At 39.6% G+C, this 25,851-nt stretch overlaps 1 protein-coding gene across 2 annotated transcripts in view; it reads right to left on the bottom strand.

Annotated features, from left to right (window-relative positions):
- Positions 1 to 25,851, bottom strand: part of LOC110257749 (uncharacterized) — a 643,664-nt gene that overhangs the window by 337,732 nt on the left and 280,081 nt on the right. Inside the window, exon 2 of one of the 2 annotated variants that reach the window (XM_085008914.1) lies at positions 12,284 to 12,363. The exons of the other annotated variant lie outside the window; for it this stretch is intronic. Within the exon in view, the coding sequence (XP_084865040.1) occupies positions 12,284 to 12,316 (33 nt within the window). The 5' untranslated portion in view covers positions 12,317 to 12,363. The remainder of the gene's footprint in view (positions 1 to 12,283; positions 12,364 to 25,851) is intronic. 2 annotated transcript variants of the gene reach the window in all.

Here is a 25,851-nt window from a genome sequence, read left to right as displayed (position 1 = left end):
CTAATGGTCAGAGAGTATGTCCTCATTCACAGTCTACCTGCAAGCAAAGGTCACTTATTTTCTCTTCCTCCTATACAGACTGACTCATCTTCATCTTGATTCGTGTATTCAACTCTAACTCATTCTTTTCATCCTCAACTGAGCAACCCCAATTGACTTCACTTTTTTTTTAATCGTACATTTCTTATTTTCCAGCCCTTTCACATGCCTTTTTAAAAAAGCTCTCCATACACGGGGTGGGATGACCTTTTTGATGCCGGCCAGGCCAACTGCTCTGACCCACTAAGCTGATTCCTGAGGGCAGCAGTACTTCCCAGCTTTGCTAAGGTTCCAAACTGCAGATTATCTCCACTTCCCAGGCCACACAGTCCGGTCATTCTTCAGGAATGCCTATTTTGCCTTGGACCAAGTTCTCTCCTTCTCTGGGTTAGACCCCTAGTTTTGCACCTAAAATATTCCTGGAAACATACACTGAAGTCCAGTCTTTGGCCCACTTGTGCGTGATTCCACAAATGATCCTGGGAGAATATGAGGTCTCCATGAGACTATTTTAATTTTGTGCTCCTATTTTGATGCTTTTCTTAAAAAGATCTTTATGTGGGCAGCTAGGAATCATCTGGATGGCCACTTTAACAGAGGGCTGATATATGGTTCCCGGGCCTGATCCTGCTTTAGATTTAAAATCAAGGAGTTTCCAAGCAGTGATACTTGAATTGTTTTGAGCTAATGGGGAAAGAAGAGAAGCAAAGGCCAGATGTGTGTTGTAAAAGCAAAGGTCTCACCATCTGTCTTGAAAATATATATTCAATATATGTTGCATTTTTACAGATAATAAGGTGGTGCTGAATAATAATAAGCTAGCTATGCCTGTGATTAGAGATGTATGTTTGCAATGCTGGCCTGTGAAATCTGACTTGGAAGAGTCTAAGGAATTCTATGGTGCTGAGAGAAATTAAACATTGGTGTACAATTACTCTTAGAGTAAGTATTTGACCATGTGTATTTATTACAAAGAACATATAACACATCTTGCACTTAAATTTTAATTTAAAAAATAAAAAAAAAACTGGAGTTCCCGTTGTGGCTCAGCAGTAACGAACCTGACTAGTATCCATGAGGACACAGGTTTGATCCCTGGCCTCGCCTAGTGGGTTAAGGATCTGGCATTGCCCTGAGCTGTGGTGTAGGTCGCAGATGCGGCTTGGACCCCACGTTGCCATGGCTGTGGTGGAGGCTGGCAGATGAAGCTCTGATTCGACCCCCAGCCTGGGAACTTCCATATGACACGGGTTCAGCCCTAAAAAGCAAATATAAATAAATAAATATTTTTTAAAAAAACCCTGGGAAAAAAGGAGGTAAGACTGAGTCGCCACTCAGTAATATAAGCATCCCATTTTTAAATTTAAACTAATTTAAATTGAATTCCTGCCACTTATAAGCAAAAGAGTCTAGTCTGCAGAAAGTTCAAATTAAATGGGAAAAAGTTTAAAAACAGACCAACAAATAGGAAATACTGGAAACCATTCTAGAGTCTATCAACAGAACGTGTGAAATAAATAATGACATGTACGTTCCCACCATAGGGTGCTCATCCTCTGATGCGCTGATACAGAAAGAGCTCCACGAGACACGAAGTGGAAAGTGCAGGGTGCAAAGCAGTAGGTGTAAAGCAGTATATATGGTATATTGCCCTTCATATAAGCAAAGGGAAAAATGCAGGTATTTGCTTTCATTTTCATAAAGATTCACTATCTATAGGGGATTTGGGGCAGGGCAAATGATACTATAGGTGAGAGCAAGACTTTTCCGTGGATTCCTTGTTAGATCAGTTTGACTTTCTAACCATGTAAATGTGCTACCTATTCAAAACCATAATAATAGTAAATATACCTACAGATTATTAGAGGGAGGTATCTGTTTCCAATGAGCTAGGAAATATAACCCCTTATGAAACTTTCCCCTTAGACCCTCTCTTCCATGATCTATTTCTAGCATTTGGTATTTTTCCCTTTACAATCGAACACAGCTATCCACCTGAGAATGCCCAGAGCAGCTGGGAGCCTCAACAAACTTGTCTCTTTTGAGAATGGTTTGAATAAATCCAACTAGAAAGTAAAATTATGCACATGTTCAAACTTCAGTTGGCATTAAAGTATTTAGAATATTTGAATAACAGAATACATATAGAATATTTGGATCCCATTAGTCCAAAAGGAAAAAAACCCCTATACTTTATTTCTACTAACCTCTAACTGAAATGAAGCAGTTCCTTTTGTTACGGTATAAGCAAGAGACCAAAGTAATATCAATAGCACCTATGACTTGGTCACCCAAATAAATCACAGATATTCTCATATCACATTATAATTGTTGTAGAGATCTCAAAGTATCACCATGCTTAGGACTATTTAAAACTATAAGTCATTAAACCCACCGCTAGATCTTGTTATTTACTAAGTTTACACCCTTATCTATATCTATCTTTGTAAAACTGTATTACAAATTTTCAAATAGTTGGATAGCTTTTTCCATGTGACAGGCTCCTTGGCAATCCTATGTATTTTAGTTCTGAACTGCTAAAACTATAAGACTCATAGAAGAAAAAACAGGGGCGTAAATCTCCAAGATCTCCATTGGATTAGGTAATGGTTTCTAGAACATTGCACCAAACTTGTCAACAACTATAGAAAAAAATAGATAAATTGAACTTCATCAAAACTTAAAACTTTGGTTATTCACATGATAACCACCAAGAAAGTGAAAAGATAACCCACAGTATGAAAGAAACTATTTGCCAATCATATATCTGACAAGGGACCTGTACCCATAACATATAAAGAACTCCTAAAAAGAATAATAAAAAGACAAACAATCCAATTAAAACCTGGAGATTTACACCCATGTTTTGAATTTTCATTTCTCCAAAGATATGCAAATGACCAATAAGCACATGAAAAAGTATTTAACAGCATTAGCCACTAGAGGAATGCAAATCAAAACTACAATGAGATAGGGAGTTCCCGTCGTGGCGCAGTGGTTAACGAATCCGACTAGGAACCATGAGGTTGCGGGTTCGGTCCCTGCCCTTGCTCAGTGGGTTAACGATCCGGCGTTGACGTGAGCTGTGGTGTAGGTTGCAGACACGGCTCAGATCCCGCGTTGCTGTGGCTCTGGCGTAGGCCGGTGGCTACAGCTCCGATTCAACCCCTAGCCTGGGAACCTCCATATGCCGCGGGAGCGGCCCAAGAAATAGCAACAACAACAACAACAACAACAACAAAAAAGACAAAAGACAAAACAAACAAACAAACAAAAAAAACTACAATGAGATAAAACTTTACACACTAGGACGATAATTTTTTAAAAATTGATGGCAAGTATTGGTAAGGGTGTCAGAAATTGGAAGCTGCTTTGGAAAACAGTTTGGCAGCTCCTCAAAAGGTTAATCAGAGAGTTACTCTGTGATGTAGCAATTCCACTCCTATGTATATGCCCAAGAGGAATTAAAACATATGTCTACACAAAACATTGTACACCAATGTTCATAGTAGCATTATTCATAATAGTCAAAGGTGAGAACAATCCAAATGCCCATCAACTGGTGAACGGGTAAACAAAATATGGTAAAACTATACACTAGAATATGATTCAGCCACATAAGCCAGACACGAAAAGAAACACATTGTACGGCTGCACTTACATGAGGTAACTACAACAGTTCTGTCTACAACAGCTTCTGTCATAGAGACAGAAAGTAGAATAGCAGTTACCAGAGACTGGTGGCAGAGGAGAATGGGGAATAATTTTTTTTTATGGTCGCACCCATGGCACATGAAAGTTCCCAGGCAAGGGACCGAATCCAAGCCACAGCACGACCTAACCTGCACCTCTGCAGTGACCTGAGCCACTATAGTCGGATTCTTAATCCACTATGCCACAGCAGGAACTCCAGGAATGGGGCATTATTATTTAATAGGTACAGGTGATGAAAAATCCTAGAGATGGATAGTGGTGACGGTTGAACAATAATGTAAATGTACTTAGTGCCACTGAACTGTCTACTTAAAAATGGTTAAACTGATCAACTTTAAGTTATACATATTTTGCCACACTGAAAAAGGAATGGAATATTGATACATACTGCAGCATGAATGAACCTTGAAATCATTATGTTAAGTGAAAGAAACCAGACACAAAAGCTACATATCATATCATGCCATCAATACATTATATCCAGAATAGGTACATCTATAATGAGAGGAAGTAGATTAGCGATTGCCCAGAGCTGGAAGGGGAGGAGGATAGAGATTTACCGCTAACATGTACAAAATTTCCTTTGGGGAATCATGATAATATTTTATAATTCAATATTGTCGAGTTTTGCACAGCTCTATAAGTATCCCAAAGGCCACTGATTGTGCACTATAAATAGGTAACATTTATGGTGCATAAAATATATCTTAAAAAAACTGTTTTAAAAAACTGGCAAGAAAGATGCAAAACTATCATTATTTGTAGATGCTTTGATTGTATACCAGGCAAGTCTAACAAAATCAACAGAAAAACTACTACAAACAATAAGTAGAGTGAATGGATACCAAAATGATACATAAAAATAAATAACATTTCTATGTGTAAACCACGACCACTTAGAAAGCATAAAGGAAAGATAAACCCCATTTACAAGAGAAAAATGATATATGACCTATGAATAAAGTTATCAAGCAAACTACAATATGTAGATGAAAAACTGGAAATGCAACTAAGGTACATAAAAGAGTATTCAAGACATACTTTACTCCTGGCTAGAAATAGTCAATATTATAAGGAAGTCAATTCTCCCTAAATTAATCACTATATTTAACATAATTCCAATAAAAATACAAACAGGATTGGAGGGCAAGAACAAATAAAGAGAGTCAAAGGTTCTTAGGGAAAAAATACAAATTTAGCCAGAAGAATTCTGAAGGAGAAAAGCAATGAGAAGGGACAGTCCTGCCTCGTAAAAAGCATATTATAAAGCTTCACTAATTAAAGCAGTTTAGAATAGGCACGCAATTAGCCAAATCAACGGAAAACAGATCCAAATATATATGGAAATTTAGTACATGATAAATTTGGTATTTTAAACGAATAAAGAAACACTCCACTTTAAATGGTGGTGGGATGACTTTAACTGCCCTTTCAAAGGCTGAAATAAACCCCGAAGCCATACAAAGAAAAGATTGAGAAATCAGACTACATAAAAGTAAACATTTATGCATAGAGAAAAAACAGTAAAAGACACACACTAATGCCACACATAATCCTGCCTTCGCGCCTTTGCACCTGCTGTTCCCGCTCACAGGAGTACCCTTTTCCCAGGTGGATCCAGGCATCTGTGCAAGGGCGCCTTCCTAGTTTCCCTTGCTGCCTTCTCCTCATTTCCCAACCTAGGGCTCAGCCTCCAGACCCTCTCTCATCAGTATCTACATCCATTACTTCCACTACTCCCTTGGTGATTTCATCCTGATCATAGCTTTAAACTGCATTTGTTTGTAGTCAACCCCCAAATATAAACAAATATGCACATGTATATATACATATGCACATACACATATATATCCCAGATTTCCTTCTAGAACACCAGTCTAGAATGCATCTAACTTCCTACTTGACATCATTACTTAGTTGTCTAACAAACAGCTTACATGCAAAACTGAACCCTTAATCTTCCCTCACCCTTCCAAAACTTCTCTAATCACAAACTTTCCCGGCTTAGTTGATGGCAACTCCATCATTCCAGTGTTAGGGACAAAAATCTTAGAGTCATGTTCTCTCATACCCTACACCAATGTTTCAGGGAAGGTTTTTAATCTCTATCTTCAAAATAAAATCAAAATCCAGTCTCCCTTTCACCCTTAACATTGGTGACATCCTGTTGCCCGGCACCACTGCCTCTTACCTTGGTGATGACAATAGCTTTTTTTTTTTTTTTGTCTTTTGTCTTTTTAGGGCCACACCTGGGGCATATGGAGGTTCCCAGACTGGGGGTCTAATCAGAGCTGTAGCTGCCAGCCTACACCACAGTCACAGCAATGCCAGATCCGAGCTGCGTCTGCGACCTACACCACAGCTCATGGCAACACTGGATCCTTAACCCACTGAGCAAGGCCAGGGATCGAACCTGTGTCCTCATGGATACTAGTTAGGTTTGTTACCACTGAGCCATGATGGGAACTCCTGGACCTGGCACTCCTGATCCCTCTTAGCTTACTGTATCTTTTCAAAGAACCCATAGCATACATCACCTACCAACATACAATGAATTTACTATTACATTTTAAAATTTGCTTCTGCCTTCCCCCACTTGACTGTGTGAGCCACAGGAGGCAAGATTATTTTTGTCCGTCTTGTTCGCTGCTGTAACCCAAGAGTCTAGAATTGTGTCTGGCACAGGCTAGATACTTCATAAATATTTTTGAAATGAATGAATGTCTACATGGCTTACCTCTTCATTTCCTTCAGGTTTCTGCCCCAATGTCACCTTATTAGAAAGGCCTTCCCTGGCCACTATGTATATGTCAGGCATTCCCTATTTCTTTTATAATGCTTTATTATTTTATTTGACCTAGCATCACCTGGCATATTATTATTATTATTTTGTCTTTTTGCCATTTCTTGGGCCGCTCCCGCGGCATATGGAGGTTCCCAGGCTAGGGGTCCAATAGGAGCTGTAGCCACCGGCCTACGCCAGAGCCACAGCAACGCGGGATCTGAGCCGCGTCTGCGAACTACACCACAGCTCACGTCAACGCCGGATCCTTAACCCACCGAGCAAGGGCAGGGATGGAACCCGCAACCTCATGGTTCCTAGTCGGATTCATTAACCACTGTGCCACGACGGGAACTCCCTGGCATATTATTTTTATTGCCTGTGTCTCTCCATTAAAACATAAGATCCACGAAGCCAAGGGCTTTTTTTTTTTTTTTTTTTCCACTGCTGTTCTCCAAAACCAAACACAGTACTTGACACTTGGTAGGCACTTGATAAATACCGAATGAAAGAGTGAATACCACTGCAAAGGAGGCAAGAATACACAACGGGAAAAAGACAGTCCCTTCAGCAAGTGGTTTTGGGAAAGTTGGACAGCCACATGTAAATCAATGAAGCCAGAACACAGCCTCACACCACACACAAAACTAAACTCAAAATGGCTTAAAGACTTAAATATAAGGCAGAACACCATAAAATTCCTAGAAGAGAACAGAGGCAAAATATTCTCTGACATAAATCGCACAAAAGCTTTCTTAGGTCAGTCTCCCAAGGCAATAGAAATAAAAGCAAAAATTTTAAAATGAGACCTAATCAAACTTATAAGCTTTTACACAACAAAGGAAACCATAAACAAAACAAAACAAAACAAAAAAACAACATACAGTCTGGGAGAAAATATCTGCCAACGATGCAACCAATAAGGGCCTAATTTCCCAAATACAACTCATACAACTCAATATCAAAAAACCAAACAATCTAATTAAAAAATGGGCAAAAGACCTAATAGATGTTTTTCCACATACAGATGGTCATCAGACACATGAAAAGATGTTCAACATCATTAATTATTAGCAAAATGCTAATTAAAACTACAGTGAGGTATTACCTCATACCAGTCAGAACGGCCATCATCAAAAAGTCCACAGGTAATAAATGCTGGAGAAGGTGTGGAGAAAAAGGAACCCTCCTACACTAATGGGGGCAATATAAATTGGTGCAGCCACTATGGAGAACAGTATGGAGGCTCTTTAAAAAACTAAAAAAAAAAAGTTACTATATGATCCTGTAATCCCACTCCTGGGCATATATCCAGAGAAAACTAATTCAAAAAGATACATGCTCTCTAATGTTCACAGCAGCGTATTTACAATAGCCAAGACATGGAAAAAACCTAAATGTCTGTCGACAGATGAACGGATTAATGTGGCATATGTACACAATGGAATATTACTCAGCCGTAAAAAAGAATGAAATAACACCATTTGCAGCAACATGGGTGGACCTAGAGATTCTCATACTAAGTGAAATAAGTCAGATAGAGAAAGACAAATATCATACAATATTTCTTATATGTGGAATCTAAAAATAATACAAATACATCTATATACAAAATAGAAACAAACTCACAGACACAGAAAACAAACTTAACGTTACAAAATGGGAGAGCAGGAGGGATAAATTAGGAGTTTGGGATTAACATATACACACTACTAGGTAGAAAATAGATAAACAACAAGGATTTACTGTATAGCACAGGGACTAATACTCAATATCTTATAATAATCTATAATTGAAAAGAATAAAAAAAGAATATATATATAAAACCAAATCACTTTGCTGTACACCTGAAACTAACACAGTATTATAAATCGACTGCACTTCAATTTTTTAAAAAAAGAAAGACTGCCCTCAAGTTCCATCCATGTTGTCACAAACAGCAGAATTTCCTTCTTTATAATGGTCAAATGATATTCTGTCATATATATACTACATTTTCTTTATCTATTCATCTGTCTAGGGACACTTAGAATGTTTCCATATCTTGGCTATATGAATAACACTGCAATGAACATGGGAGTGCCAATACCTTTATAAGATCCTGACTTCATTTCCTTTGGATAAATCCCCAAAGTAGTAAAATGTTGCTACCTAGAGACTGTAATAAGCCACAAAAGTATATTGTAGTATCCAGAGTGACCACTAAGAAAAATACAAAAAGAGAGAGGCTTTAAAAAACTTAAATCGAGAAATAATCCTAAAAAGTGTTCAGGCATCTCACAGGAAGTTAAGAAAAAAGAGGAACAAGAACCAGAGGAAACTAACTGAAAGGGATAGACATAATCCTACCATATCAATAGTTACCTTAAATGTAAGTGGCCCAAATATACCAATTAAAAGACAAAGACTGGTCTGGATTCTGATCCGGCATGTAAGAAGCTTGGGATTTGCCATTCTGTCCTAACAAGTAAAAACCTGAACAAACTGAAAAATCAACAGCTCTTTTTAGATCTATAAGTGAAGTCACAGGGCAAACCATTGCCCCCCTCCCCCAAATTGGAGAACCCAATAGGTGAATGCAGAGATTCACAACCTCCTGGAGAAGAAACCTCCAGGGGAGCCAATGTGGAGTAAGAAAACCCAAACTGTAATTGATGAATTGCTGGAGGCTCAGTGTGGGCAACTCTGGGGGTTAAAAACTCCAGGGAATCCAGATATGGGGGCAAGGGATGGAAATTCCCATACTTTTAGGAGTTTTACCTCCTGGGGTTCTACCAGGTTCTCCTTGTGAATATTGAAAGAAAATCCCCTTACGCTTCCTAGGATTTGCCCCTGGGCCAGTGTAGCTTATTTTTCAGCCAGCGTTTGGGCAGAGGTTGTACCTAATCCTCTAGTACCAATGAGACTCCCACTCTGAGTTGATGGGTCTGTGCAACTCAGGTAATGTTTTTCAGTCTGCTGCATGCCCTGCTCTGGTTGCCCCTGAGTCTGTGCAGCCTAGTGCACGCACACAGCCTTTTGGCCCCCAGGGATGAACGTCATCCTAGCAGGGCTCTTATTCTCTCTCTCTGATTCTAGTTTAAGGTCTAGATAGTTTCAATTGTTGTCACTAGTCTCACAGAACTACCAGCCCTCTCTTAAGAGCTTGCCACCAAGACTTCCACCGTTTTTAACAACACCTTCTGTCAGAGTTTGAGTCCTTCGTCCTTACAGTCTGCCTCTCTCTCGCTGGGCAGAACCTTCGCACTACTGCACTGGAGCTGGCGGGTGGGTCAGAGGTCTGTTTCACTCTGAGTGACACCAGTGCTCCACAAGCAGGCAGTGTAGGGGAGATAACAGCCCCTGATCTCTTTCGCTTGCTTGCCCTCCAAGCATGGAACCTATAACCTCTGAGTGCGCTGGGACAGGCGAGACTGGAGTGTCAGTATTCTCAGCCCATCAGGTCTGGGACAGAGCCCTTGCCTTACCCTGGGGAGCCAAGTCCTCTTGGCTGCACCTTCCTGAAGAGTGGTTCTGCAGCATGAGATCAGAGGAATTAGGGATGCTACCAGCCTTCCTTTCCAATTGGGAAAGAGTAGCGCTAGACCAGGAGCTGGAGCAGAGGGAACCCCCTTAGCCACAACTGGTTGGAACAGATCTCCCATCACTGACCTGGAGTAGTGTCAGGGATGGAAGCATATTTGGCTTAAATGCCACAGACTCTCATTGTTCTTACCAAGATTTAGTGGGTTTTCTTGAGTAAATGTTTATCTGTGTTCTTTCTGTCTTGAGACAATTTCTAGTTATTTTAAACGTTTGTGTGTGTTTTTTAAAAAACAATTTTCATCCATTCAATGACTGTTTTGCTGGGGACAATGTCTGCCATGTTTTTCACACTGCCATTCCAGAATTCTCTCTTCCAATCTTTTAAAATCTTTCATTAATCTGTTTTCTTGTCTAATTACATTACTCAGTATGTCCAAAATAATGTTAAGTAGGAACAGTGGACCTCCAGGTCTTATTCCATACTTCAAAGAGAACAGAAGTTTTAATTTTAATGATTGTAAGTCATTAATGCTTACTTGCATCAAAAAGTCCCAAGTGACAAAATTTTGAGCCCCCTGCTTTGGGGACCCAAACTTGGAGTTTAGACTCTAAATTATGCCACTTAACTATGCACATGAGAAGACTGGATGCTTCTTTGGGGTGGTTTGTTCACAAGTATAGGCAAACAGCACTAATGGGATGGCTTCCTTCTGGTGTGCCATCAGGCAACTTTTCCGGACTCAAGCATTAGCTCCTCTCCAAGACATTTTTATTTATTTTAATTTTTTAATTAAAGTATAGAGTATAGTTGATTTACAATGCTGTGCCAGTTTCTCCTGTACAGCAAAGTGACCCAAATACATATATATATATATATATATATATATATATACATTTTTTAAAAATATTACTTTCCATCATGGTCTATCCCAGGACATTGGATATAGTTCTCTGTGCTGTACAGTAGGACCTACTGTCTATCCCTTCTAAATGTAATAGTCTCCCAAGCACATATTTAGAGTGACCATAGCCTGGGGCTGCCTATGGTAGCTTAAGAGAACCTCCTTAACAAATACGACCTCTCTCTTCTGCCTTATCAGTCTGTTTCTCTCCACTGGAAGGATTCCCTTGGCATATACAACATGCTCAGGTTTTAAGTAGCCTGAAATAAACTTTTCTTATAGCTGCTACTATTTGAGTTACCATCACCTCTATCCTTCTTGTTTATGGCCCATGTTGAAAGAGTGGATTTTTCTTTACTGTCTCTGCTGTGCCATCTTATTTACTTCATCTGTTATTTTCTGCTGTCTCTAAAAGTGACCTCCAAAATGGCCTTACTCTGTCTTCATTTTCTAGACCTTTTAATGCATTTGAACCCTTGGACCAGAACTTCCATTTTCAAATTATTTTGCCTCCCTTGGCTTCATTGACAAGGTGTTCTCTATCCTCCTCTGTCCATTCCTTCAAGTTCCTTTGCTAGATTCCTTCCCAAATTCTCAGTAAGTGTGGCTTCTCCTGTATTCTCTTCTAGTAACTTCACCTCCAAGAAATGTTGGAAAAGTACTATCAGTGTTTTGCAGTTAGATCCTGAAAATAAAGCTTGGGATCTGATATCACTCCTGAACTCTCCCGTATTTCTTAACTGCTTCTTTTTGAACATTTCTACTTCCATACTTCTTCCAGGGAAAAGTAATAAGTACTTGCCACTTGCTAGATATTATCTGAGGTACTTTCTCCTACTTAATCTTCTCAGTAACTCTATAAGGCAGATATCACTGTTCCAGATCTACAGATATGAAAATTGAGAGTCAAAAGAAAAATTTCTTATCAAAAGCCACACAGCATAAAGAAGTCAGGATTTAAGCCCAAGTGTTTCTAATTTCTATTGTCATTCTCCTTTTGAATACACAATGTTACAAGTTACAGTCAAAATATCTAATACCAAACATATGATTCCCTTCTACTCCAAAACCAATTTTTCTTCCGGATTTTTATATTTCTGTTAATGATGCCACCATTGCCCCCATTCAGCCACACTGGAAATTTCAGAGTCAACCTCAGCTTCTTTCTCCTCTTCTCTGCCCACATTTAACCAGTCTGTCTGACACTGCCTTTTCATCCTCTCCCATCTGCCATTCTCCTTTGTAAATCAATTTCTACCACCCTAATTTAGGCACCTTGATTTGCTACTGAACTGGTTTTGTAGTCTCCAGGCTCACCTACCTTCCACATGTACTGTCCAATCCGTATATCCATCTTCCTCTAAGGCAGGTTCCATCCTTCTCTAGCCTCTCTTTCCCCATCTGCAAATGAAATGATTGGTTGGATTATAGTTGAGGCTCCTAACCGTTTCACCTCTCAAGACCCCTTTTAATTTGTTTTGAACCTGTGGAGCCCATAATTGGAAATTGTTTTTCTAATGTTAAAATTGTCATTTGTTTCCTATATGTGGAATCTAAAAAAGGGATACAAGTGAACTTATCTGCAGAACAGAAACAGACACACAGACTTTGAAAAACAGTTATCAAAGGGGACAGTTGGGGGGATGGGAGGGATGGACTGGGCTTTGAGATTGGCATATGTACACTGAGGTATATGGAATGATTGGCCAGTGGGGACCTGCTGTATAGCACAGAGAACTCTACCCAGCATTTTTTGATAATCTATCTGGGAAAAGAATCAGAGAGAATGGATGTGTGTACATGTATAACTGAATCACTTTGTTGTTCAGCAGAAATTATCACAACTTTGTAAATCAACTATACTTCAATGAAACTAAAAAAGTCAAATACATAACCAACAAGGACCTACCATATAGCACAGGGACCTATAATTAATATCTTATAATAACCTATAATGGAAGAGAATTTTTAAAAGAACATATATATTTGTATAACCAAATCGCTGTGCTGTACACTTGAAATTAACACAACATTGTAAATCAACTATATTTCAATAAAAATTTTAAAAATAAAAAAGAAAGAATTGTTTCCCATTATAAAAAGTGCATCAGACTTTCATAACTGCCAATCAGTGCTTCTGATAAAGTGTTCCAGTTTGATTGATTCCAGCCCAAAACAAATAATATTGACATTGTAGTTGATCCGAGCAGCTATATTATGAAGTACATGACTCCCTTTAGTCTTTTTTCCCAGTTAATTTTTATTTGTTGACCCTTTCAAAGGCTCTTTTTTAAAAAAAAGTTTTATTGAAGTATAGTTGATTTATAATGCTGTGATAATTTCTGCTGTACAGCAAAGTGATTCAGTTGTACATATACACAGTCCATTCTTTTGCAGACTCTTTTGCCATATCGATTATCACAGAATATTGGGTAGAGTTCCCGGTGTTATACCCACGACAATCCCTCCAGAGCCTCCAGTGTGGTTGCCAGTGCCCACTGGCTGGTGACCATTGGGTGAGTAACCTCTAAGGAATCTTCCAGGCTTGCCAGTCTGTGGTTCCTAAAGTACAGCACTGATCATGTGTCTTCTCTATTGATTATTCTGTAAGGGCTCCCCATTGCCTCCTAAATTAACTACAAACTACTTAGCCTGGAATTCAAAGCCTGCCACGCTCCAGCCCTTAACATAATGTTTTTTCAAATTGTGAGCTGACAGCCGTGCTTGCATGAGCAACAAACTATTAAGCACAAGCATACACGCAGAGTTTACTGTTGTAATCACAAATAAAACTGACAACAAAGTTAATCTGACACATATTTAATGATATACCTAATGGTTATTGTGTTGGGTGGTAATTAGTCATAAATGGTAAGCGGTTCGCATAAATGATTGTAATTAGTATTACTTTTCCACACTCAGACCAATTTTTCCAGTTTCCTTCCATACTATTAGTTCTTCAGCATCCCTAATCAGCATCCGTGCTGACAATTTTCGCTGATACCATGTACCATTTAATCATCATCATCACATACACGCACACACTCTTCCATACATTATGGGACAAAAGGTCCTGGCTCTTCCTCTCCAGCAGCTGAGGTTTTGCTGTGCCTCCACCCCCACTGCCTCCTGCCACCTGGGACTGAGGTCCTCCCATGACAGGGTCATGTGCTTTGTCTCCTTCCTCCTGCCCAGCCCCCAAGCCCAAGCCCAAGGCCTCTTCTACTCATCCCTATATTTGGGGTGCTCTGGGTAGCTTGTTTCCATTTCAGCACCAGAAGGCTTCGGGCTGCAGACATATGGTCCCTTACAACTATGCTGTTTCAGAGAGACAAGGAGGGGCTACAGCATGTTCCCTGGGTTGTGTTCGTGGAGGGAGGAAGGCTTATAAGAGAAAGGCCTTTCAGGGTTGTCAGTACTGGATAGAAAGCATTGTAAAGGGAGGTGGCAGACACAGGGGGCTCAGAGATGTAGTTGCATCAGAATATTGTCATAGCTATAACTTTATAGTTCCAAACATGGGTATTAAAATGAAGGCACACAAGAAACCAATTATGCAGTTGTTCGAAAATATTCAGGTGATTTTTAAGTCACTATTCATATTTGCTATATCATATGCAAAGTTGCCTGAGCCACAGATCAGGAGAGCAGCATGGGCGTATTTCCCCCACTGGTTCACTGTGTGACAGCAGGCAAGCCAATAGCCTCTCCAGTTTTGCATCTGTAAAATGGGTTTTAATTCCAGTGGTGTTGCAGTTTGCCTAGGCACCCAGCTTCAAAAGCTTTGAGACATCCTCAACGCCTGTCACACACTCTTTCCTCATCTCGTTGGCCACCAAGTCCTGTACACGCTGGTTCCTAAATAACTTGAATTAATTTGCCTCTCTCCGTCCTTGCTGCTGGCAACGTTAATTCAGGTCACCATCACCTCATCTGGACCACTGTGACAGCCCTCTAACTGACCTCATTTCCATGTGTGCTATCTTCAAATCTGTTCTCCTCATAGCACCTAGAGCGATTACTTTTGAAATTTATGTAAACATTGCGTAACATAAAATTAATTAAGTGTGCAATTCAAAGGTGTTTAGTATATTCCTAATGTGCAACCATCACCTTTCTCAAATTCCAAACTGTTTTTATCTCTCCAAAAGAAAACTCTGTACTCATTAAGTAGTCATTTCCCATTCTCCCCTCACACGCCCTAGAAACCACTAATTTGCTTTTTATTTCTATAGATTTGCTGATTCTAGCTATCTTCTTCCCTTTTTCTTTTGCTTTTTTATTTTTACAGCCATACCTGTGGCATAGGGAAGTTTCTTGCCCAGGGGTCGAATCACAGCTGCAGCTGAGGCCTACACCACAGCCTTAGCAACACTGGATCCGAGGCACTTGTGTGACCTACACTGCAGGTTGTGCAACGCCGGATTCTTAACCCACTGAGTGAGGCCAGGGATGAAATCCACATGCTTACAGAGACAGCACTGGGTTCCCAACACACTGAGTCACAACGGGAACTCCTAATTCTAGATATTTCATATAAATTGAATCATATATGACCTTTTCTGTTTGTTTTCTTTTTTTCTTTTTGTCTTTTTAGCTATTTCTTGGGCTGCTCCCGCGGCATATGGAGGTTCCCACGCTAGGGGTTGAATCGGAGCCGTAGCCACCAGCCTACACCACAGCCACAGCCACAGCAACGCAGGATCCGAGCCACGTCTGCAACCTACACCACAGCTCACGGCAACACCGGATCGTTAACCCACTGAGCAAGGGCAGGGACCGAACCCGCAACCTCATGGTTCCTAGTCGGATTTGTTAACCACTGCACCACGATGGGAACTCCTGTTTGTTTTCTTTTGCTTAGCATAATATCTTTGAGGTTCATCATCAGTGTTGTAACATGTATCAGTATATCACTGCTTTTTATGGAAGAATAATAATCCATTGTATGGGAATACCACATTTGTCTATCCATTCATCAACTGATAGATATTTACTGACTTTTTATCCACCTTGAGGCTAATGCGAATAGTGCTAATATGAACATTCATATGCATGTATTTATCTAAATACCTGTTTTCAATTCTTTGGGGTATATAGCGAGGAGTAGAATTACTAGTTCACATGGTAATTCTATTTTTAACATTTTGGAGAATTGACCAAGATGTTTTCCAAGGCAACCACAACATTTTACATTCCTACCACCAGCTCGTTGGCCATTTATTTATATTCCTTGGATAAATGCCTATTTAAGTCCTTGACTACTCTTTAGTCAGGTAGCTTGTTTTTTTGTTGTTGAGTTGTCGGAGTCTTTTATACATTATGGATATGATAGATACCCATATATGATTTGCAAATATTTTCTCCCTTTCTATAGGTTTTTTTTATTATTTTGATAGTGTCCTCTGAAAAACAAAATATTTTTAATTTTGATGAATTCCATTTTATCTATTTTTCCTTTGTTGTTTGTACTTTGACATCATATCTAAGAATCCAAATCCAATGTCATGAAGATTTACCCCTATGTTTTCTTTTAAGAGTATTATCCATTAGTTCTTTCATTTGGGTCTTTGACCAATTTTGAGTTAATTTTTATATATACTGTGAGCTAGAGGTCCAACTTCAATCTTTTGCATGTGGCTATTCAGTTGCTCAAAAGACTATTTGTTGAAAAGACTATTCTTTCCTAATTGAATAGTCTTAGCACCTTTGTTGAAAATCAATTAAAAATACATGTATGAATTTATTTCTGGACTCAATTCTATTCCACTGATCGTCTATCCCTTTGCCAGTAGCACATTGATTTGATTACTGTGGTTTTGTTTTAAGCTTTCGAATGGAAAAGTTTGAGTCATCCAATGATACCTTTGATTTTCAGGATCGTTTTGAATATTTGAGGTCCCTTGCAATTTCACATGACTTTCAGAATCTACTTTTCTAGTTCTGTAAAAAAAAAAAAAAGTCATCGAGATTTTGACAGGGATCTCTTGAATCTGCAGATCACCTCGAATAATGTTGCCATTTAAACAATAAGTCTATCCACGAACATGGGGCAGCTTTCCATTTATTTAGGTCTTCATACTTATTTTGATTTTTTTTTGTGTGGTTTCCAGAGTATAAGCTTTACATTTCTTTTCTTAAATTTTTTTTCCAAATTATTTTTTGATGCTATTGTACACAGAACTGTCTTTATAATTTTAAGATTACTAATTCAACATACTTGGGGGTGCTGATTTTAGATTCTATAACTTTGTTGAATTCATTCATTAGCTTTAATTTTATTTTTGTGGATTCTTTTTTTATATGTAACATTATATCATCTGAAAATTGAGTTTCACCTCTTCCTTTCAAATGTGGAGACCATTTGTCTTTTTCAGCCATAAAAAAAGAATGAAATAATGCCATTTGCAGCAGCATGGATGGACCTAGAGATTATCATACTAAGTGAGGTAAGTCAGAAAGAGAACAACAAATATCATATTATATCACTTATTTGTGGAATCTAAAATATGGCACAAATGAACCCACCTACAAAACAGAAACAGACTCACAGACACAGAGAGCAGACTTGTGGTTGCCAAGGGGGAAACGGGAGAGAGTGGGATGGATGGGGAATTGGGGGTTAATAGATAAAATTATATTTAGAATGAATAAGCAATGAGGTCCTGCTGTATAGTGCAGAGAACTATATTCAATACCCTGTAATAAACCATAATGGAAAAGAATATGAAAAAGAATGTCTGTATGGTTCAGAGCCAGATATCAAATCATTTTTGTGTGACCACAGTGCTGGCTGTCTATATGAAGCTATCTTGTCATTGTAGAAGTTTGGATCAAGAGTGACAGATGGGCTTCTCTGAGGGCTATGGACCTAAGTAGTGTCAGGAGCCAGAGGGACACACCTAGAGGTAGCAAAAAAAAAAAAAAAAAAAAAAGGCAAGAAAGAGTCTCAGCCCTCTAGCAGTGAAGTCTCTTAATTACTTAGGATCACTGGGGCAGCAGAGCAACCAACCACTATGCTGTTCAGATGATGAGACCACAAGTTCTGGTTCAGATCAAACTGTGTACAAATCTGCACTCTGCCACTTTCTCACTATGTGATCTCGGGAAGGTAAATTAAACTGTGCTGGGCCTCAGGTTTCTCATCCATAAAATGGAGGTGATGGAGATGACGATGACAAAATAACAACAATAATAATATTAATAATAATAACAATGATAATATAATGCATGCCTTAACAGAGTACCTGTTAACAGAGCTAAATGAGCTAATGTACGTAAAAAACCATAGTGCATGGCAGATAGTAAGCGTTCAATAAATGTATGTATGTGTTTGTGTGTGTTCACACGCATATGCACATGTGGAGAGACAAACAGAGAGAACACACGTGTGTGTGCCACTTGTGTCTCTTTCCTGCAGTCCAGGGCTCTCCAGGAGCATGGATTCATGTATAGAATATGTTGCCATAGCAGACTCACCTTTGTATAACTCTTCAGGGTTGAGGAGGATGTTATGTCAATCAAAGCAGGAATCGGAAGAAAGAACATCTTAGGGGGTAAACTGGGTTGAATCCTACGAAAGAAATGAGCTGAAAAATACCCCATTACAGGGCCTAGGAAATCTAAGTTATGGGCAAAGAGGAACTGTCAGGAGATGAACTTAACTGGAGCTCAAGGGTCAGGCCCAAAGAGCTAATGAGGAATGGCACACTCCGTAAAGACTAAGAACAGATAATATAGTAGCAAACCATAAATCAAAAATGTAAAAATCAAGATAAGGAAAAGATGATATCATAAGGGAATACGAAGACTAGAGGAAGAAAGCTAGGTGACTAAGTGCACGTCCAAACGGCTGACATAATCTCAAGTTAAGCTGTGAATTAGTAACTGTGCTTCCTCAGCAGGGCGAGGGGCAAGTGACTAAGCCTAGGGAACCTCCTTATAATTACACTTTGATGATGCTTCATGACCCTGTTTCGCTGACCTGTCCTCTGCTCGTGTTTCTTTTCCTAACACCGTAGACGTTTCTTATGCTTGAAAACCAGGGTTGGCACACTATGGCTTATGGGCCCATTCAGGGCCACCTCCTATCACTGTAGATATGGTCTCCTTGAAACACAGCCACCCCCATTTATCTATCTATTGTCTATAGTTGCTTTTGTGTAACAAAAACTGAGTTGACTCAGACACTGTAAGGCCAACAAAGTAAAAAAAAAAAAAAATTTGCTATCTGGCTTTTTTTTTTCGACAGGAAAAATGTCCCAGCCCCTGGTCTAAAACCCTTGGAAGAATGTGTTACTTCCCATGGCTTGGGACTAAAAAAAAGTAAGGAATTAAGGACAGAGTTATATCTCTAAGGTCATCATCTATAAAAGAGACCTTTCCTTTTACTTACATGAGGACAGGCATTAAGAACAGGAGGATAGATAGAGAGATAGATAGGAAGAAATGCAAACAATGATTAACTTAAAGCCAAAGCAAAAGATTTTAGATTCTATTCTGGGGATTTTTGATACCAGGTATCACTAATTTTAGCTTATCTAATGTTAAGATTAGCAGGTTTGTGAACTACTAACCCCCATTCAATACAAGCAGATGTTTATAATGTTGATCAGGGTGTCAAATTTCATTGAAATCTATTTCCCAACTGCAAGAGCTGTGTATTTGAAAATGCTAGCTTCTATTGGATTGCAGGGTGGAGACTCAAAAAATGAATATTAAGTTGTAATTTTGTATCATTCAATAGTATATCAAATTTGGTAAAAACCAGTATGCGTCTGGTTTTCAGAAACTACCAAGACCTAAATAGACATGGTGACTGTCTATAATCAACAAATTGGTATTCCCTGAACACCCTGGCTGAGGGTAATGAGAGATAATTGAGAGAAACCATTGTGGAATTACCACCAACCTCAGGAACCCCATAAATCTTGCTTGCAATTACTTGTTCAATGATTGCTTTCTCCACTAGAAGGCTCATTTGCCATTGGCTCCCAAGCATCTAGTAGCCTGGTCCCTGGTACATAGCACAGGCCCCCAAAATATTTGTTAGTGGAACGAATTATTGAATAAATATAGAACCCAGAACTGCCCATAAAGGTTTTACATACTCTCACTAAGATAGACTGGTACAAGGTACTGAAGCCAGTAGAAGAAGGGAGTACATTTTCAATATGGCTACAGTACTGTCACATAGAATTCACAGCACGGAAGTCTACCCAGCGTGGCGTGCCACTCGATGGACAAGAATGACTTGCAATTTATACGCAAATTGCTTATGGTTAAATGCCGCTTCTGAAGTATGTGAACAGTTTATTCTTTCAAGGTTAAACTCATCCTATACCCATCCATCTATGCTGTCTCTCCAAAAGGAACTGTCAAACTCGTAAATCGTTTGCTCAGTAAACTTGATCACAGTGAGAGCCGAGGGAACTGTGAACCCAGCCCCACCCCACTGACCGCAAGGCTCACACCAGTGAGGTCAGATGACTGAGACTGTCTAACTGCGAAGGGGGCCCGCTAGGTTCTAGCAAGCAACCTAGGAGGCAGTGGTGAAGAGAGGAGATGCCAGTAGGCAGTACTCTCCAAGGAGGCTCTGGCAGGATGGATTTGACATGGTGAGGCCACAGGGCACAAAACCAGGATGACAGTTCCTACAATGAGATAAATGAAGACACCCACGCGGGAGAGAACAACAATGGCTCCTGCCCAGGGCGGCTGCGGCTTGCCCACTGGACAGGAGGAGTGTCTGACTAATTGCATCGCTGTCTGTCTCTATATAGCACCGTTTTGTTTATTGAAGGTCCCTTTCTTTGTCCTGAACAAATTGACCCATTTGCTTCACTTTGTGCATTTAATTTTCATCTGTACGTTTGCAAAATACCCCATCGGTGTTCATTATGGTAAATTAATATTAGTGTTTCTGTAAGACAACCATCAGCCTTCGCTTTCACTAACTCTTTCCTACCTCTCCCTGCACCCCCTCCCCCATGCCTTGACTAATAGATATCATTTCAACAGTTTGACTAACTGCCGTGTTATAGAAAAGGCAGTAATTTATACTGATGTAATGGCCGTGATAAAAATCATTTGTGTGCTGATTTTATAAATTAGGGTGGAAATGTGAGTGCCTCTGAAAAATGAAGTGTTACCACATGGATTCCACTGTTGCTAATGCTTCATACCTTTCTGCTTCATTAAACCAATTTCACGGGGAGATGAGTTAGAGGAAGAAGCTGTGCTGCTTATGAGATGCAACAATGGTTTATTGAAAGAAATGGGGCTAAGATTAAATTAAGTGCTACTCGAGAAATATGGAAATACAAAAATATTCTAGATGAGTAGTTCGAAAATATGATAAGTTAGCTCTTTCATACTCCAAAAACTGGCTCATCATAATTGCACAGAACTGAATTCACAGCCTACTAATTAATATTGAAGAGCCTGAAACTAGCCTAATGAGTGGGAGAACCCACGAATGAGTTTATTCCACTTCCGTTTTGAAATTATGTCAACTCAAAATTTTCTTTTGGATTGCTTCTGATAGAGATTGACCTCTAACCTCTTCCTCAATGGTTTACCCTGTCTGGAGAATTTTAGATAAAAGAGGAGGGAGCAAGGTGAAGGCATGTGGCAAAACGTAAGTCATTCATTGGCAAGTGGCAATCACCACACCTCACTAGTTGTTCTGTTTGTTCCCTGGTTTGATATTAGGTGAGCGTCTAACCAGCTGAATACTGAGTTATGCTGATAAGCATCTTGATAAGCATCTTGTGGACCCTTTTTGGATGTCCTAAACTGGAGGTGGAGACACTGAAAAAATAAAGCATTGGTTGGCATGTCCTTGGGAGCAGGTACCAAGAAGTCGGAGCGGAGCCATTTCCACTGTTCGTCTAAATTGCCTACTCTTTCCCCCATTCTGATGAGCTTGAAGTTTTCACTTTCTAGCAACTAAACCCTATTTGTTCCCTGAGTTGTGAAGGATGTAAATACAAAGGGATTCATTCATTAAATAAGAGGCTTATGAATACTTAGTGTTTTTTTTAATGCAGAATTTCAAAGTGCAGCTGAGGAGCTGCCATTTTGCTCCCCCCTTACAATGAGATCTCTGTGTGTAAGTGACCCAAGTCCTGGGGTTGAGTCCAGCTCTCAGATTAGCACAGAAAACACGTACAGACTTGACTTTCAACCCACCCCCTCCCACCAATGATAAAAAAAAAAAAAACAAAAAAGAGTTCCAAAAAGTGTGCCTCTACTATGGGAAAAAAGAAATCTCAAGAGTACAATGCTGAAGACCGTGTGCCAAGACTCAGAGCCACATCACCCCTCAAATGTGGGGTATGTTGTTGTCATCCTAGAATTTGGAGTTTGACACACTTGGTGCAAACAGCTAACAGAGCGTGTTCATCCCACTATTGCAGAGGGACCAGCAGCAATTCCCTTCCCGGGCTCATCACTGCTACCAGCTGATAGGCATGTTCACCATCATCAGGAAGGGAAAGCGTGCAGCCCAAGTGCCCCCTCAGCCTGATGGTAACTTGCAAAGCCAGTGTCACTGCTTTGAGCATCACAAAAGGCATATACTTAGCTCACGATTAAAGAATGAGTTTAAAGAAAATCGAGTTTTAGAGAAATGTCAGTATTAGGGCTTAGACACTTCAAGAACAAGGCATGGTTAAGAATGTGGTCTTCAAATAACTGATGACCTTAAGTCTCAACTTTCTGGTCCATGAAGTAAGATCTCTAAAGTTTATTCTAGCTAGAAGTTTCTATTGTCTACATCATCTTCTTTGTAGAAAGTATCTTAGAGGAGGCCTCTCAACCTGTTGATTAGTTGTAACTTTTAATAGCTAGAGAACTTGCTCCCTGTCTATGATCCATAAAAATTATATCAAGGTCTAGAGTGTAAATGGCAGAAAACGGGTTTGAGTCTCAGAGTTACAAAGTTTTAAGGACAAAAAGCATGCATGCTTAGTGGGCTGGGGAAAAGGGGCTTTTTTTTTTTTTTTTTTGGCTGGGCCTGCAGCATGCAGAAGTTCCTGGGCTAGGGATCAAACCTGTGTCACAGCTGTAAGCAGAGCCACAGAAGTGACAATGCTGCATCCTTAATCTGCTGAGCCACCAGGGAACTCCAGGGCAATTCTTAAAATTAAAGATGGCTCCACTCTTGTCCTTCCCTTGTCTGCTCTCCCTACTACCTGAGAATCTAAGATTCCCTACTCCCGGATACAGGTTCCACCCGGCTCCAGTAACACTTGGAGCCGAAGAGCCCTGCCATCTTATGCAGCCATCTGTCTCTTGTGGCCACTGTGGCCAGAGCTCTGGGGATGATGGGTAGCTCCAGGAAGACTCAGGAGAGATACCTCCCTGGGCAGTCTATGGGAAGAGAAGACATTTCCATCACATGTTCCAATTTGGGGAAACTGCAGGCACCTCAAGGGACTTGCCTGAACGTTATACCAAGAGTTGGAGAGCAGGTGATGGGGAAGTAGACCCCACGATTCCTTAACTTCATTCAGGCCTGGCCCAAAAGGTGACATGGATGAAATGGTTAAGACTCACTGATTTGTAGAAACTGACCAAGCCTGGGCACAAATGTGACAATCCACACACATAATGTAAATATTATGGTTGTTCACAGCTCCTCCTGTCCGCCTTCAACTAAGCATTACTCTTCCAAGCCGGTTTTAATTTATCTCTGAGCTTATACTTTAAACTTTCTGTTTGGTCTCTACCTCCTCTGATGCCTTCTTTCCCTCTCTAACTTTCAGTGTTACTCTCTCTCCCATCACAGGGGATTTCTGTGTGTGTGCAAAAGTGAAAGCATAGTAGTGAAAAGGCAGTGAAGGCATTTTATAAGTCTGCTATATTTTATATTTTACTTCATTTAGTATGGAACATATATCTCTGTTTCTTGTTTTACTACTAAGGATGTTCTATCAATAAGCAGCATTATGAGGAGGAGGGAGGGAGGGAGAAGGACTGGGAGTTTGGGGTTAGGAGATGCAAACTATTTTATGCAGAATGGACAAACAGCAAGATCTAACAGTATAGCATGGGGAACTATATCCGATCTCCTGGGATAGACTATGATGGAAGATAATATAAAAAAAGAATGTGTGGGTGTATATATGTATATATATGTATATGTGTGTATACAACTGAGTCACTTTGCTCTAAAGCAGAAATTGGCAAAACACTGTAAATCAACTATAACTTAAAAAAATTTTTTTAAAGATTAAGATTTAATTAGTCCTGGAGGACTTGGGCTCTTGAATTTTTAAAAAAGATCTCCTAGTGATAATAATGTGCAGACAATTTGGGAACTACTGGGTTAGAGCAGTTAAGTCCTATTATTTCTCTCTTCTGGTAGAGTTTGTGCTTGCCTGGTCCATCCAGTTTGGACCCCAAATGCTTCACCTGCTCTAGACACTTCTAGACACCTCTTTGCAACATAGTTGAAGACTTCCTTTTACTTGATGCTTGGGGTGATGACGGAAGAGTTAGCCGGTAATGATGGAAATTTTACTATGGAACAAGAAAGGTGCCTCAAGCATTAACCTATGTAACCCTTTGCTATTTAATGTATGCCCTGTGACCAGTGGCATTAGCATCACCTGGGAACATTTTAGAAACACAAGTGCTTGTTTATCCATTCCTCTATCGATGGACATTTAGGTTGCTTCCATGTCTTGGCTATTTGTAAGTAGTGCTGAAATGAACATTGGGATGCATGTATGTTTTCAAATTACATTTTTCTCTGGATAGAGAAGGTGTGGTACATATATACAATGTAATATTATTCAGCCATAAACAAGAATGAAATAATGTCATTTGCTGCAACATGGATGGACCTAGAGATTATCATACAAAGTGAAGTCAGACAGAGAAAGACAAATACCATATGCTATCACTTATATGTGGAATCTTTAAAAAAAATGATACAAACGGACTTATTTACAAACCAGAAATAGTCTCACAGACATAGAAAACAAACTTGTGGTTACCAAAGGGGAAATGTGGAAGAAGACGAATAAATTAGGAGGTTGGCATTAACATATACACACTACTACACATAAAATAGATAATCAACAAGGACCTGCTGTAGAGCACAGGGAACTCTACTCAATATTCTGTAACAATCTATATGGGAAAAGAATCTGAAAAAGATTAGATATATGTGTATGTATAACTGATTTACTTTGCTGTACCCCTGACATCGACATTGTGAAGCAACTATATTCCAATATAAAATAAAAATGAATAACAACAACAAAAAAGAAAGATGAGGGCTTGGGCCCATCTCAGACTTGCTGACTTCTCAGGTGATTTGTATGCACATTAAAGTCCGAGAAGCACTAGTCTATTCCTTAAACTCCTGAAAAAAACTTCTCACTCATCTAGGATTGTTGGATCCAGCAAACAAAAATGCAAGAAAGTCACTTAAATTTGAATTTCAGGCAAATGACAAATAATAAATATTCAGTATATGTATTTCCCATGCAGTATTGGCAGCCTGTGTTTTATTTGGCAAACTTACAGTTGCTTGGGCTCAACAGTTGATACTATAAACATACTTATATCAGTTTCCTCTATGACTCTTTGCTCTTGCATTTCATGTGCTCCAAGACATTCCACAGAGACACCTAGTCTGGTACAGACAGGGTCCTGGGTCGCAGCCCAACACAGGCCCTCAAGGTCCAACAGTCATGCTAGGCTCACTAAAGTCTCACAAACGCTAATCAATCAGCCCTAAGGTTATCTCTAACAGCGCCTGTCTTTGGAGCTATGCAATTCCTTAGCCAAATGTGGCAAAAGAAATTGCATCTCTCCCAGTTCTGCCTAAATCTTCTTTTATCATCTCGGTTCTGAGTCACTCACTGAGCTTCT

Source organism: Sus scrofa, chromosome X (assembly GCF_054392235.1).
Source record: "Sus scrofa isolate SSC_HxYL_T2T_F1_AM1 chromosome X, Sscrofa_HxYL_maternal_Yorkshire_Landrace_v2.0, whole genome shotgun sequence".
Classification (NCBI taxonomy): Eukaryota; Metazoa; Chordata; class Mammalia; order Artiodactyla; family Suidae; genus Sus; species Sus scrofa.
Note: the sequence above shows the minus strand (reverse complement) of the source record. Positions and strands in the feature narration are given on the sequence as shown.